General features: G+C 45.7%; 1 protein-coding gene across 1 annotated transcript; it reads left to right on the top strand.

Moving 5' to 3' along the window:
- The first annotated feature begins 11,306 nt into the window (after positions 1-11,306).
- Positions 11,307-15,754, top strand: sparcl2 (SPARC-like 2). Its single transcript, XM_076038416.1, has 7 exons — positions 11,307-11,418; positions 12,250-12,343; positions 12,518-12,636; positions 12,725-12,879; positions 13,628-13,740; positions 14,906-15,000; positions 15,672-15,754. Exons 2-7 carry the CDS (start codon positions 12,300-12,302, stop codon positions 15,719-15,721), a joined length of 576 nt encoding a protein of 191 aa, XP_075894531.1. The 5' UTR covers positions 11,307-11,418; positions 12,250-12,299; the 3' UTR covers positions 15,722-15,754.
- The last annotated feature ends 222 nt before the right edge of the window (positions 15,755-15,976 follow it).

Below are 15,976 nucleotides of genomic sequence, written 5' to 3'. Positions count from 1 at the left end.
TCTCTCTCTCTCTCTCTCTCTCTCTCTCTCTCTCCTACCTGTGAAATTCCAGTTTACTTGAGGCTGTTTATCCAGCTTATCTCCTCACTCTGCTGATATGCTGTAACCCATGCCGTCTCTGCATTATCTGCATTATCGTTGTCACATGGTTCAGTCCCAACAGAGGCCTGTGGCTGATGACATCATTCTCCACTTCTGAGTCCCGGTGTCAAATAACACACATTAACCGGTCTCGATGTCTTTTCACGGACAGAGTTCCTAACCAGTTCCTGCACTGCCACTTCCTTTCTGCCCTGCTTCCATCTTTTCCTGTGCCTCCTTCCTTCCTTCCTTCCTTTGCATTCCGTCTATCAGACTCCCTGAATACACACCACACTCTCCAGTCTCGACCACATCCTGATCCGGAAGATTTACCGACAGAAACTGGCAAAGACGCTCTCTTAGACCTTAGCGGAGAGCACTTTCTCACGTCACTCTGTAAATTTATTTCAAGTGCAATTAGGTCAACTTGAGCTCGCGGTTGGGACCCTGCCTCACAGCGCCCAATAAATTAGACTAACCTTTCCATACACATCAGGAGCTTTTAAATGAGAAGAGCCAAAAAAAGCCCTGGCAGTGCTCGTACAGATCTGAAACAACAGAGTGATTTTGTATAATGCATTTGAATCCAGCATGCAAGCACTGTATTCAAATATGGTCTTAATGTTTTTAAAGACGACCAAAGGACGGCATCCACTGTAACATTTGCTGTGGTCTTGCAAGGACTCAGTTAGCAGGCACGGGAATAAAAGGATGGATGAGGTAAATCCCCTAGTGTTACTTTAACGGTCTTACAGGATGAATGAGCCAGCTGAAGACACACACGGTAAGGGAACAACGAGGAAACATCTCCCGACAACTCCTATACGCTGAGCCATTCTTCCATATGACTTGAACTTGTGATCTCTCAAGGACGCCGCTGTCCCACGTGGCCGGTGCGAGTCGCACCGTCTGATATCCTGTGTCTGCGCGCCGAGCTATTCCAGGCCCTTAAACATCTGTGGTCTTACCGCGGGATGACAGAACTGATAAGCGTGGCTAAGTATAGCTCTAATGATAGACGGCATGGAGAGAGTGGCGGGTGCAAGGAGGATCAGCGTCGGAGTCAAAGTCAAATGGAAAACACCCTGGACACACACACACGCACACACACACACGCCAATAGACAAAAAGGAGCTAACTGCAGTGCATGACCACTCAGGGGCATGGGAAAGTTTAAAACTTCTACAATTTTAACCCCCATAAGGAAAATGTAGACAATGTCAGACAAAAACTCCACACGCCAATTATAGGACCGCAAAGGACCGGACTGAATGACAGTCGGCTGTAAATGCGCTTAAAGCGGAAAGGATGAAATGAGACATCTCGTCTCACGGTCTGAAGAGCTGCTTTGTGTACACACACACACTCTTTCACACTGTGATTTCTAGCATTGTCACACAAATGACTCAACCCTTCTGTTGTTACAGCATCAGCCAGGCCAGGCAGCCAGGCAAGCAGGCAGGCGTCTTATCATGCGGCCTGGAGGTTACCCTGCGGAGGCATCACAACATCTTGAGATAATTACCGAGCTCTAGACTAATGTGTGTCATTTGTGTCGTCACGCGCGAAGCCACCCAACAATGAGAAGCGAGACTGACAGCTGAGGCACCCGTTAGCGCAGACAGAGCGACAGCAGAGAGGAGTTCTGGGGAAAACCCTGCCATCATCTGGGAGGAAGCCGTTGGAACAGCAGACAGGGACATAGTGGAGACCCTCAGCTGTTGTTGGAGGAGGGGGGGTCAGACAGTCTGTATACACACACTTCAGCCAGGGTGGCGCAACAGGAAGCAGCCACTTTAACAGGTGTCTGCGGGAAAACACGGTATAAACGTAACCCGACGTGATGACCGGAACACAATGGAAGTGTGTAACCACAAATAGTACGGAGTCATAGTGAAGCCAAACCCCAGCTACACACTGCGAGTGATTCTTAAGACGTCTCTAACGAGACATAGCTATCATTGTCGAGGTGGCGTGACTATAGATAGCCTGTGATGAAACTCTGACATCACTGCAGAAACTGATTACGCCTCATCCTTGTGCTCGAACATCAAGTCATGTACATCACAGGCTACGACTCACTTATCATTATCACTGTGAAAACTGCACATTACAAACTTGATGTTCTGCATCTTGCCGCGAACTTCCAGGCCAACCTGATGTGCAGAAGGTCACAGAAGACCACGCAAAACATGGTCAGAGCACCCACAGCTGTGGACATTGGCTGACACCAACATTGCTCCATCGTGATTGATGCCTCACTGCATTGAGCATAAGCCAGGCGCGTGGTGAAAACACCTCAGCATCACTGACAACGCCAGGGGCATTTATCTTTAGCCAATCTCTACACGTGTATGCAACTTTTGTAAACAGTTTGTTGTGTAATAGGATACTTTTTATATGCTCATTACATAAAAGCTTGGTCATGGTACACTGATTTTTTCTTTCCGGGTCATGTTATGATCGCAGCGGGGTGAGCTGGGTGATGCTGTGGTGTTATAAAACATGGCTCCTTCCGCATCACAGGGCACCGCGGAGAGAGATGTAAATGAATACCTCGTCGGAAGAAAAGTTTGGTTTGATATCCAGACACACGATGCTACTGCTGTATGCTGAATGACTGAAAACAAAACTAAAAGTTGCAAACTGCTACATATCCGATACTCTCTCTTCTTGTTGTCACCGGTGTAGTGATTTGCATCACCCCACTCCAGTCAAAACGGCACTTTTCATGTTAGTACTCACCAGAATTATGCCTTTAAAATCATTATTTTTTTTACAGCCTTGCAGACGACAGGCTTCAGCGGGCGGTCCACCTCGTAAACAGGCACACGGTGCAAAGTAACGCGGAGGAAGTCCAGCTTAACTTTCTGTTCAAAAACACTTTCCGTACGTTCGAGACAATCGTAAAGTATAAGCTAATGGCTAATATCCTTTGATTTCTTCTTCGTCTTCTTCGTCTTTCCTGGCCAAAGTTGAACGAGAGGCCGAAGTATCACGCGTGGGCACGAGCCAACTCAGCTCAACGTATTGGTTGCTCGCGAAGCTGTGCGAAGCAAAAGTCACATTTTCCATGAAAGTATTTCCAGTCGTGTCCCCTGGGAAGGAAAAAGAAGCAGCCCGAAGCCGCCCGAAGCCGCCCGAGGCAGCTGTGTGAGCGAGCCGTTACTTGGTGTCATCGGAGAACATCCCCGGAGAGCCGAGCGAGCGAATGCCGAGGTCGGGATGCGTCAACCCCACGAGGCGAATCCGGGCGAGCACGGAAGTCGTGTGTGGGTACCGGCTGGAAAGCCTCACGCAGTAAAATTAAAAACAACAACAACACAACAGCGGCAACACGTGTTGTCGGTCCTGTAAACTAACCGCAAAGGGGCTGCTTTCCCGGAGCAGTTTGTCATTCCGACGTCGTCCTCCGGCTCCCAGCTGGGCGGAGCGTCAAGAAGCCACCTGGGTCTCAAAGGGCGACCGTGCGTTCACGTCTGCGGATGGTCACGTTTTGCTAAGGTGAAAATCAGTCACCATTTTATAGCTCCCCCCCTCCAGTTCAGGAAATGTTTCAGGGGATTTTTTTTTCTCGTATCACTGTGTGTGTGTGTGTGTGTGTGTGTGTGTGTGTGTGTGTGTGTGTGTGTGTGTGTGTGTGTGTGTGTGTGTGTGTGTGTTGCTGAAAGAAATCCCTATCATGTCACCACTAGATGTCGTAGTTTTGCATTGTATGAGCACCAAAAGTCCTCTGGCGCAATCACTGCCATTAATCATGTCCATTAGCCCACTCCAAACCGTGAGGTCAGGAGCATGAGAGTGAAGTTTCAAAAGTAAGGATGAAAAATCAGTTATGGCGATTGGCGAGTAATGTCTTGCTCTATTCAAGATTTCAGGACACCAGTGGTTCTGTACTCGTTCTGTATTTGTTTGATAAGCCGCATTTTGCATGCACCACATGAGAATCACAGTTACAACGTAATTTTACAGCACACAATATTTTCTTGCGATCTGTATTCGTCACTTCTATCTTGAGCGTCCTTGTGGTCTAATTTGAAACTTGGCGGTTGTTGATGATCGTACCCACAAGAGGGCAGCCTTCTACCATCCCGCACTGCATGCATCACGTTACATTAGAGGTCGACAGGCCCCGCTATCGCCATAGCGCTGCAGGAGGCCCTTTATTCTATTTCAGAAAATTCTGGTGTAACATTTCAAAATAAATCAAGTCAAAATAAAGCTACTCCAAATATTAAGATTTTTCTGTTCTGTAATATTCCTTCTTTCAGATGAATATAGTCAAATATATATCTATATATGTATATATATATATATATATATATATATATATATATATATATATATATATATATATATATATATATATATATATATGTATATATATATATATATATATATATATATATATATATATCAGATATATATATATTTATCAGAGCACTATTCCAGCACTATCTGCACATGTACAGCCTACAAACATACATACCCCTCCACCTGGTCACTGTTATTCTGTCTACTCTGTTCATATTGTTCATATTGTTTATACTCCACCACTGTTTATACACTCCATCGCTGTTTATACTGTTTATACTGTTGATATGTACATTTGCTGTACATTATCTGGTACCACTTGTGTGTGGATTTTTCTTTTTAATATTCTTTATTTCCTATTTCCAATTTCCGATTGACAGTCCACTATTCCACTCCAGGATGGTAGCAAACCACCCCAGGAAATGCTACATCAGAATTTTCTGAAATTGAATGAGGGTCTTCCTGGGGTGGGTGCATTATTCCACCCTGAGGAATGATGGACTGACAATTAGTAATTATTACAAAATTTTGATCTGAAATCATGTACAGCATAAACGAAGAGTGACCATATTTGTAGGAGCTTCATTTTGAAATGTTAAATCAGAGTTTTCTGAAACTCAATGGAGGGCCTCTTGCGGTGGTTTACTACCATCCTAAAGTGGAATGATGGACTGAAGGAATTTCCCCAAAATATCTTTTTATTTATTTATTTATTTATTTATTTATTTATTTATTTTCCCTTGTCCGGTCTGGCCATAATGACAAGCAGAAGTGTCTCTGAATGTCTATGATGGCTGACAGATTTTATTCTCAGAGGTAGATCTTGAGAGTGTGAGCCACGTGGGTGGTTTCAGGAGCTACCTCTTCAGTGGTTTTATTATAATGTTCTTGGTGACATTCTGGCCATGACCGGACTGAGGGGGATAGATAGGGGGGTGAGTAGAGAGGGGAAATGAGTGTGTGTGTGTGTGTGGGGGGGGGGGGGGGGGTATGATGAGATGATGAGAGGGATAGAGAGAGAGGAGTAGAGGAGGCAACTGGCAACAATATACAATTGTGTTAAAAGAGAACAAAACAGATCGTAAATATGCATAGCTAATTGTCAGATAGTGCATATATACCCATACAAACATACATGCGAGTTCATACAGTGATGTTAATAATAATAGCGATGATAATAATAGCAATGTTAATAGTAATAATAATAATAATAGTAATAATAATAATAATAATAATAATAATAATAATAATAATAATAATGTTGATAGTAATAATAACGATGATAATAATCTACTCATGGATAAATAAGACAATAAGCTATGCAATAGTGTACAACAGTGTACCCGCGCTTGTGTGTATTTGTGTGTGTGTGTGTATATTTGCATGTGTGTATACTTGTGTGTGTGTGCATGTTTACATCTGTGTATACGTGTGTGTGTGTGTGTGTGTGTGTGTGTGTGTATGGATGTGGTGGTGTGTGTACCTGAATGTGGGAGTGGGTGTGTTTAAGTACGTCACTGGAAGTAGGCTGCCAATTAGTGCGGTCTCCGAGGCCGCAACCGCCCCACGCCAGTGACGAGCCGGGGGGGGGGGCCCGGACACGGCATACCCACCGCAAAGCCGGCCAGGAAGAGGCCCGGAGCAGCAGGCCCCCGGGCCGGAGGGCACCCGCCCCACGAGGAGCCAGGGCAGGATGACAGGGAGGCAGATACCCCAAGGAGAAGGGACACCACCCAGGGCGGACAGGCAGCAGAGCCCGGCCCCCGGACGGGGGCCCCCCAGGGCAAGCGAGACCAGACTCATCCCCATGACAGGACCCAGCCCCTTCACCCACCGGGAGGATCGGTACCCAAGGCAGGCCCGGGCACCCAGAGGCCCCCCCCCCACGGACCCAGTATGGCGCATCAACCGGCCCCCTCCACCCGCCACACCCCCCAGCCACCCCCACCGCCCCGGGACCCCCCGGCGCCAGGGGACAGCCACCCCCCGGCCCCCGGGGCCACAGCCGCACCCCCGCCCCCAACGCCGGCAAAGCGGGCCCCCGAGCGAGAGTCCCCCCTGGTTCCCCCTGTGCCCTGTAAAAGAAGAAGATAAATAATTAAAAAGATAAAATTAAATCCGTGGACCCCCGCCCACCATTGTCAGACCCCCGTGTCTCAGGTCGTCGCCACCCACCCGCCCCCGAGCGGCGCAGGGGGACCACCCGGGCAGCGGCCCGGTCCCGGGATTGGGGGAAGGGGGACCCCGCCACAAGTGGCAAGGTCCCCATAAGCCCAGCCGGTCTCGCACCTCGGGGGCACCGGACTGCACAGGGCCCATCCAGGGTGGGGAAGATGTCGGGTCCAGCCCCCACTAGCAGGCCGACCCCACTGTGTGTAGGAGTGTCAGTGTGTGTATATGTGCACTTGCTGGTGTGTTGGACTATGGTGCGTTTAAAATGGAAGGGTGGTAAGGCCCTGGGGCAACCACACTGCTGCTGAGCAGGGCGGCGGCCGCAGTGCACGAACCCCCCCCAGGCCCTAAGTGTCTATAATGCTATTAAAATTGGAGAGGGTCTCGGATGGAGCGGTGGCCGGCCGATGGAGACCCTCATCCAAAGCCCTAGTGATAATGTCAGTGGGTCGTTGGCTGCGTGGGGGCCAGGTCCTCGCCAACGAGGGTGCAGTCGGTGCCCCATGCAAGGGCGAGGAGACCGCACCGGGGGGAGGCCCACCAGGGACCCGGTCGCCGCCCATATCGAGTCCCCCGCGGCGCCCAGCCAGAAGGCCGGGCAGCGACCACCCAAGACACAAATCCCCAAAACAGAAGGAAAAAATTAATTAATTAATTAATTAATTAATTAATTAAATTAAAAAAATAAAAATAAAAAATAAAAAATATATAAAAAAATAAAATAAAAATAAAATAAAATAAAATAAATAAATAAATAAATACACCCATTATGTGACCAGGGGGGACTCCCGGTTAGGGCGCCCCCTCAGCGACATCGGGGCCGGGGACACCACAGGGATCCAGGAGCCAAAGGGGGGCCACCCCCCACCGCCCGAGGGCCCTGGGGCAGCGGCAGCGACCAGGGAGACGGAGGGCGAAGGTGGGGCAGAAGGCACCACCCGGGCACACAGGAGCGGTAGCCGCCGGCTGCGCAGCCCCACCCCAGGCATGTGACCCCACCGCGTACGATCCAGCGCCAGTTCCCAGACACAGGGACGGACCAGCCCCCCCACCAACAGGAGGGCCCCTGGCCCTATCACTAAGGTCTCCTAAGAGACAAAAAGAAGGAGTGGCTGTGATGGTGTAACCGACCTGTGCTGATAGATCATTGCATACTATGTGCCAGAATTTATTTACTGGTGGGCAATGCCATACAGCGTGTAGGTAATTATCTGGGACATTAACTGTGCAGTGTGAGCAGGTTTGAGTGCCGGTCATGCCCATCTGAAACATCCGCTGTCCAGTGTAGTGGATCCTATGGAGTACTTTAAAATGTATTAATTGTAGATTAGGTTGTTTTATCAGTGAAAAGGTGTTCAGGCAGATTGTTCTCCAGAAATTAGAGTGGGGCTGGAGAGACAGGTCTCTTTCCCACTTAACAATGGGGATAGAAATAGTGCGATCTGTGTTTGTAAGGATTTTATATATCTTGGAAAGTAGTTTAGGAGGTGAGAAATTAAGGACCGACTGTACAGCCGGAGAGACCTCCATGTGTGTTTGTTCAAGTTTGAATTTTTTCTTAATTATGGACTTAATTTGCATGTATTCTAAGTAACAACTACTGTTAATTCCAAACTGTGTCACAAGCTCTTGAAATGGTCTAAAATTATTATTCTCTCTTATGTGTTTTACGTGAGTTATACCTTTATCTGCCCAATGTGTGAAGTTAAGTGCTTTTTTATTTTGTAGTAAATCAGGATTGTTCCAGATGGGCATACGACCGCACGGGAGAAGGGAAGAACCTGTGATTTTCAGAAATTCCATCCAAGCCGTCAGAGAGTGACTTATATTAACGCTTTTCATGCAGCTGTGGTGTTTTGGTGTGCTGATAAATGGCAAGTCTGCTAACTGAATATCACCACAATAGGCTTGTTCTACGACATGCCAGGATACATAATGTGGGCTAGGGTTGAACCACTTATGAATATACTTTATTCTGTTGGCAATATAGTAGTAATAAAAGTTTGGCAATTCTAGTCCCCCAGCATCTTTCGCTTTTTGAAGCGTCTTCAGACTGATACGGGGTGGTTTGTTTTTCCATAGAAATATTGTGACGTTTGAGTTCAGGGTTTTAAACCACTGAGCAGGGGGTTGATAGGGAATCATTGAGAAAAGGTAGTTTAGTTTCGGTAAAACCATCATTTTTACTGTTGCAACTTTCTCTAAAAGAGATATGGGTAAGTTTCTCCATCGAATCGGCATATAAGCTTATTTTATGGTCAGATGTTGAAGTTTGGACTCCTTTGATATTATCATTTTGCCGAATTGCAGCTGCCAGAGGTTCTATGAACATTGCAAATAGTGAAGGGGAGAGAGGACAGCCCTGTCTGTTTCCCCAAAATATCTAAAATCACATACAGTATATCCAACAAGTGACATTTTTGGATGAACTTTATTTTGAAATGCTACATCAGAATTTTATGAAATTGAATTGGGGTGTGTGCTGGGGTGACAAACTAATACCCTGAAGTGCAATGATGGACTGACAATTAGGAATTCTCCCTTACTAATTTGAAATCAAAAATAATTAATCAATTTTTTTTAATATTATTTTTTTTAATCATCTGAAACCAAGTGCAGAGAGAAAAACAATTCCATTTATGTGCACTCCAACAGGGGACATCGACGAGGACACTGAGCCAATCAGTGCAGCACCTTGAATTTAGTTGTATGCACCCTGACCCGTCACTTTCTCTCAACATTTCTTAAAGGCGTAGTAGGGCCGGCTCCCGGCTCCCCCCGGCTCCCAATCAGGAGCCGGGGAGAGCCGGCTGCCGGCTCCCGGCTCCCAATCAGGAGCCGGGGGAGGAGCTCCCGTCTTTCACGTGAAAGTCAAGACCGTCTGGGGTCTTCAGGCAACTCCTCTGGAATTCTGTAGCACTTCATCTACGAGGTCTCAGCGTGTCAATCGTGAAATCTCACAGAGGACCTTTCTACTCTGGCCAGGGAATGACCTTGTTGTTGTGCCTGCTACGTCTCGCAAGTATCATCATCGCTATGGTGAGTCTAATTTCTTCTGGCTGCATAAGTTTGAGGCCCTCCGGCCGCTGTCGTGCGCTCCGACAGCAACGGCGTGACCGCCGCTTGTACCTACACAGATAAATGACCTTAAAATTAGATAAGACTGAGACGCGTCAAGCGTCAAACAACCCGGTAAAAGAAGAGGGGAAAGTATGCGTCGGCACCTGTTGCATCATCTTTTTTTTTTTGTTGTTTGTTTTGTTTTTGTTTTTACTTGTATAGCTAAGTTACGTAGCTGACGCTAGCTGCTGCTTCTTTATGTTATGTCAGTCATTTTTTGACAATAAAGAGAAAGTCACAGACATCTCTTCTTATTTTAAGAAGACTATTAGAAGGGTCAAAATCACTATAAGGTGCCTTTGAGACTTCCCAATTTCCCCCCAACAAAGCAGAGATTTTCCATTTAACTACACATTTATTGTATTAAGTAGATGTTATGCTGTTAGAAATGCATGTTGGTCGATCTCCCACACTTTTTTTTTTTTTATAAATGAACTGCAAGCAGACAATGTACATGCAAACTGCAAAATATGTCAGCGCTGTCATGGACAATTTCAAAGTAGAATAAATACATTACAATTACATAGTGATTATAAAATGTGTATTTTCAGAAAGCTATTTAGTCATTTTCTCAACACTATGTTTTAGTTAATGGGAAAAGTATTTGGATGGTAGTGAAATTATGGCAAACTATTTGTGTGTGTAGTATCTGAATCTATGCATATGTCCTCATGTGATCTTATGTGTATGGCCTGATGTGAACTCAGCGGTGAACCCGCTGTTGCACTCCTTCCCTAAGGACGTTAGGGTCCATATATGGTCTTGTCGTTGCCAATGTCCACCAAATTGAAACCAGATGGCCATTGGGGGTGCAACTATGGAATGCATACATCCTCCTCCACTTCCTGTATCTTCCTCCCTGGTTGCTGGGGGTATAAGAGGTGATGTAAACAAAGGATCATCGGAGTTGCTCACATCTGGCCCAGAGACATCCCCAGGCTTTCCATGGTGCCTGTCTGACTCTTGACTTCTTTGCAAATAAACCAGTTCTTATATACAACTAAGTCTGTGTCAGTGAAGACTCCTTCAACATCTACATCACCTGAATCCACCAGAAGAATTCACCACAGTATGTTAAGCATAGAAGATTACCCATCTTTAAGAATACATTGACTTATTTAAACATATTCATATCAATGGTTATATAATTATGCATATAATTAGACACAACAAGCATCAAGATCAAATGTAATATTACCTTCAAAAGACACGTGATGTTCTGCAGGGCTTATCTAATGTATGTAAAATGCAGAACAGAGGTTCATCTAACGTCTCCTTGACAGAGATGTGTGTGCGAGGGAGGCACGAGCCAGCATAAAGAGATGTCCAGTCTTGATGTTGGCAGAGTCGAGTCAGGTGAGTCTCCAGCGAGAGGGAGTCTGAGGGTCTGTTGCCCAAACCAGTTAAAGACAAATAACATCCCTCAAATGTCTCTGTATTGGTTTGCTTTCAGTCCTACAAGCTGAAACATTATCATTATTTTTTTTATTATTTTATTGTCCTTGACACAGTCAAGGACAATAAAATAGGGAATCAGGGAGTCAGTAATTTTTTGTTTTTTGTCTTTTTATATAAAGGGGGTGGGGGCACAGTGATGTCATTGTTTCCCTGTGTTTCAGAAAAACTCTGTGCACTGCTGAAATGTCGCAGTCCATTGGGTTCTTGTTGCCAGTCCATTGAAGGAAACGATGTCCTCTTCCCTGGATGTGTTTGTCCTCAGCCATGCCCTCAGTAAGTAGCACATCTCATTCGCATTGCCTCGGAGCACCTGTCTTATCCCGTCCTGTGCTGAGCAGCGAGCATTCCTAACCCGGGCCAGCCAGGCATGATGTGTCAGGGATGTCATTCGGCCAGTTAAAAATCCATAAACAACTCCTGATAATCGTGCACAGCCAACATGTCATCCCAGGCTGCAACGGCAAAACCTCAAATCTTCTTCATCCAATGTACAATGCTGAGCTTTTCTGCGGGGTCTGGTGACAGCAGAGCTTTTTTATGTTACTGTTCATGAATTTAGGGCAGAGTCCAGACATCATGACCATGACCAGGCAAAGACGTGCATGTGGGTTCCTAAAATGAAAAAGAATAACATAAGAGTATGATATTTGGGGCTCCAAATATCATACTCTTATTCTATCTTACTAAGACACTGTGTTTTGTTTTACATCACAGAGTAAGCTGCGTGGGAGGTATGTAACCTCAGTAACTAAGAAATAATGGTTACAATGTTATGTGCCGTGTATTGCATCTCATTTTGGTATTTACCCTGATCCAAAACGAGTGCTCCAGCACGTCTACTTTGTCTGTTTACATTTCCCCTGATCACTCAGGTAATGTGATAATAATAATAACGTTTAGCATATTTGAATCACTAAAATAATGCTGAAGCACATTGACATTGTCACGTCACATCCTTTTCAAACAATGCTCAACCATGCTAGCAAAAATACTGCTGTCAACACTACCTTTTATTTTATCATTGTAGTTTTCTGTCACACTAAACAAAATAATATAATTATATTTTGTGAATACTGAATAACAAATGCTGCCCTACCTTGTCAGTTTCTGTGTTTCCAAAATACGCTTGAAGATTTGACATTTCCAACAAATTAATGTGTAGGCCTGTTGAGTTTCTCCTGTACGACACTGATAACAGGTAATTGCATTTCTCTACTAGCTGGAGGTAGTAATGAATCCAAATTACCTAGCGTTTCTTTAAAGCTGTTATATTTTTAATATTCTTACGAAGTTTAGTTATTAATCGTCAACAGGTACATTTGAATTCAACTTAAACGTATTAAATCTATATGTGCACCCACGCTTTTCGTAGAGAGAGGGCGCCGGAGTGCAGCATTTCGACAAGGACCGATGGGAAGGAACGCTTGCTGCATCAGGAAAAAGGGAGACGGAGGCGCAGCACTGGACAGGCTCGCAGAGGGGCCAATCTGGGTAAACACACAAACAGACAACAAGACAGATAATGAACACAAAACTTTCCAAGCGGCTTCAAATGAGCTCTGTTGTCTTGTGTGATTAGTCACCAGAGTTAGATGCACCGAGAAGGAGCTGGGCCAGTTTTCATATGACCTCCTGGACTCGTTTCTGTTCCACAACCGTATGGTTGACGGTTACGTCCCTGGTGCTCTGCCCCTGCAATGCCTCAGCCATTCCCAAAGGACACAACTAGCTCAGGTGACTGACTCCTCACACAAGGTGCACGCAAGACTTAATATTGTATCAAACTTTATAAATGTTTTACTAAGACCATTGCTAGTTTCTGCCCCCCCACCCCCTCCAAAAAAAATCATGTCATGGCTCTTTAAAATGATGCAAATCAATGTCCACATCCAAATGCAATCCTGAGAAGAAAGAAAATCCAGCCAAAAGGAAAGGATTGGCTGCCAGGGGATAATTTTCACCTCACTGGAGCCGGCGTGAAGTAGCTCTTGACATCAGACACCCTCGTCATGCTTGTACACAAATTGCGCTTCATGGATTGTCTGGCGAGAAAAAAAATCAATGCTAACAAGCTACTTTGAGTGGGTTGGTTGTGTTGCCTCTGGTGCGGTCTTCCATAGAATGAGAAGGACTTAGAGAACATCACATATAAATAGGATTTGTCAATAATCTCTGAATAATTCAGAGGGATAGTGAACGGAGGGATGAGTTAATATCCTCCCAGCAGCCACCTTGACCTCCGGGCCCCCGAGTGGATTAACTCATGCATTATTTTTCCGTATAAGGAATAAGATCCAGTGGTTTTTTTTTCATGCTGCTTGTATTCATCCCGTTTGAAGGATTTTTATCTGTAATTACTTCAAACGGCTGTATGGAACGAACAGAACCTTTTAGGGTGGTGAATCGGTAAAAACTTTCCGATAACCTCCGCATGGCTAAAAAGGCACAATCTAGTAAAACATTTGCCTGTTTTTCTTTTTAGCAATGGTTTGGAAAGTTGGACCTAAACAGTGATGGCAAGTTGACCCGCATGGAACTCCGGAAGCTGCACGACAAGAGGATGCCGATGAAGCATTGCGCCTCAAAATTCTTTCGGTAAACACGATCTCATGTCTGAAATCATATTAAAACAGTTTTCATTGCTTTGACGGAATGGGAGGTGTATAATATAAATAATAACATTGTAACAAAATACAGCTGCTCGTAGGGAGGATATTTTCCATGAAAAGTGTTCGATTCAAAAGGATTGAAACATGATATGTTGTTGATATTGAATTGATGTGGTGCTTTGCTCCATTTCCTATCATGTGGAATTTAAATGACACAGTTCGAAGAGATTTTCAGGGTTTTTTGTGAATTCTCTATATGCTACGTGTACTATTTCTGATTGGCTGTTGTTTCAGTCATCCGGTTTCATATTCAATCAGGGTTTCTAATGCAAGCCTTCTGCTTGCTGCAATATGTCCTCCCTCTCTCTCTCTCTCTCCGCTTGTTACTCAGGCATCGTGGGTTAAAAGTGTCACACTGCGATGTGTGTCACCCCCACTTTGTGACCACGATGCACCACCCACCATGCTGTTCTCTCAGCACGCCACCCGTCCACTTATCCCCCATGCCAATATCCGCTTCCTGCGCCCGCCCGCCTCACGGCCACCTCATCCCTCCATCATCCTGCTCCTCCCCCTCCTCCACATTTAGGCGCAAACTCCCCTCTTTCCCGCCTTTCTCTCATTTTCACGGCATGCACAGCTTCTCTATGTCATGTATTTGCTCTCATTTGTCTCATGCGCTTTACGCCCTTCCCGCTCTTTCCGCCTGGCCCTCACCTTGTCCGCCGGCGTGCAGCGACGGGCTTCGGCGGGAGCGATGGATGGCCGTGTCAATGTCAAGCCGCTCGCCGCAATGATAATGTTTATTACCCGCTGCGTCTCCCGCTGCCCATGGATTAACACAAATTGAAGAAGTACCCTTCAGAGGTAGTTGTGCAGGGTGAGCTGAAAGACGATGGCAGCGCGGGAGGATTAGCCATTACACCCTCACTGGGTTTATCTACATATGTCAGCATGCACGTCGGCTGATATAAGTATGAGGTGATGCATGTGTGTCATTGTGATGAGGTCGCCATGTGTTACACTGATCTGTGTGTGTGTGTGTGTGTGTGTGTGTGTGTGTGTGTGTGTGTGTGTGTGTGTGTGTGTGTGTGTGTGTGTGTGTGTGTGTGTGTGTGTGTGTGTGTGTGTGTGTGTGTGTGTGTGTGTAGGTCCTGCGACCAGAACAAGAACAAGGACGTGACTTTGCAAGAGTGGGAGGCCTGTATGGTGCGTCGGACCGAAGACTGGTTTCACGAAGTCATGTGTAGGTTTTTCCCCTCGTTGCTGTTTTTGTATGTCAAAGATGTTAACAGGGGACGCGTGACTATATGTCACTGCACCGTAATTGCAGAACTCTGTTGTGATTGTTGCTTTTTGTCACACACAAAAAAATTTAATTTTGGTGGTACCAGAGGCCGTTTGCCAGGTCGGTCGGTTGGTCCACTGCAAATTGAGCCCATTTAACTTCTGACTTAGGTGACGTGCTGATGTGCACTGCAGAGACATGGAGAAAAAGAAAATCACAAAATCCATTTAATGACACGTAAAAGTGTCTCGCAACAGGCTATTAGCTCAAATTAGGCCGATTATTCATATCTTTAAGTAGCCCTTTATCTTTAGCTTATGCAAAACCCACCATAGTTTCACGTAGTAATGCACGTCTCAGAAAAGACACGGAAAAGTACACCCATTACATCTTTTGTCTGCCCTACGGATTCTTTTAAACTATCATCATTATTTATTATTACTATTTGAGTGAGGCAGTTCCGCTGAAGTCTGGGATGCATTGAGGTTTTCTTCTTTTTTAGCTGCGATACTGTTGAGTAATGAAGCCAAGTCGTCTTTGCTACTGGTCTCAATTGTAGGCCCGGCCACTTGAAATCACGAGTGATTTTTTTTTTTTTCTCCTCCTTTTTTTCTTCCTTTCCTCCGCAGCGATGAAGATGGGCTCGCCTCAGATGTGTCCCGCAGACAGAGAGCCATGATGTTACGGCTGCCGTCTTTGGTGTATGTATGTTGGGGGTGTGCATGTTTCTCCCAACTCCGTTCGCCAGGTGGTGCCCCAATCATCAGCTCCATCATCGCCGCCACCTGCGCAATGACTTGAGACGGAATCCCCGAAGTCATAAAAACTGCCATGATCCTGAACGCAGGGGCGCAGTCTGATCGTGGCTGTTAGCTATGTGCAGCACTCGTACCCTGTTTGATTCCCGTGTTTTGTGCTACCTATGTGCAGCACT

Source organism: Nelusetta ayraudi, unplaced genomic scaffold (assembly GCF_046127955.1).
Source record: "Nelusetta ayraudi isolate G7.1 ecotype Tasmania unplaced genomic scaffold, CSIRO-AGI_Nayr_v1 ptg000056l, whole genome shotgun sequence".
In the NCBI taxonomy this organism is placed as follows: domain Eukaryota; kingdom Metazoa; phylum Chordata; class Actinopteri; order Tetraodontiformes; family Monacanthidae; genus Nelusetta; species Nelusetta ayraudi.
Note: the sequence above shows the minus strand (reverse complement) of the source record. Positions and strands in the feature narration are given on the sequence as shown.

Excerpts from the sequence above, each read along its gene's own strand:
- sparcl2 (XM_076038416.1), top strand. The coding sequence starts at position 12,300 with ATGTGTAGGCCTGTTGAGTTTCTCCTGTACGACACTGATAACAG. Across the intron at positions 12,880-13,627 it reads AAAGGACACAACTAGCTCAG|CAATGGTTTGGAAAGTTGGA; the intron begins GTGACTGACTCC and ends TTTTCTTTTTAG. Across the intron at positions 15,001-15,671 it reads CTGGTTTCACGAAGTCATGT|CGATGAAGATGGGCTCGCCT; the intron begins GTAGGTTTTTCC and ends TTTCCTCCGCAG.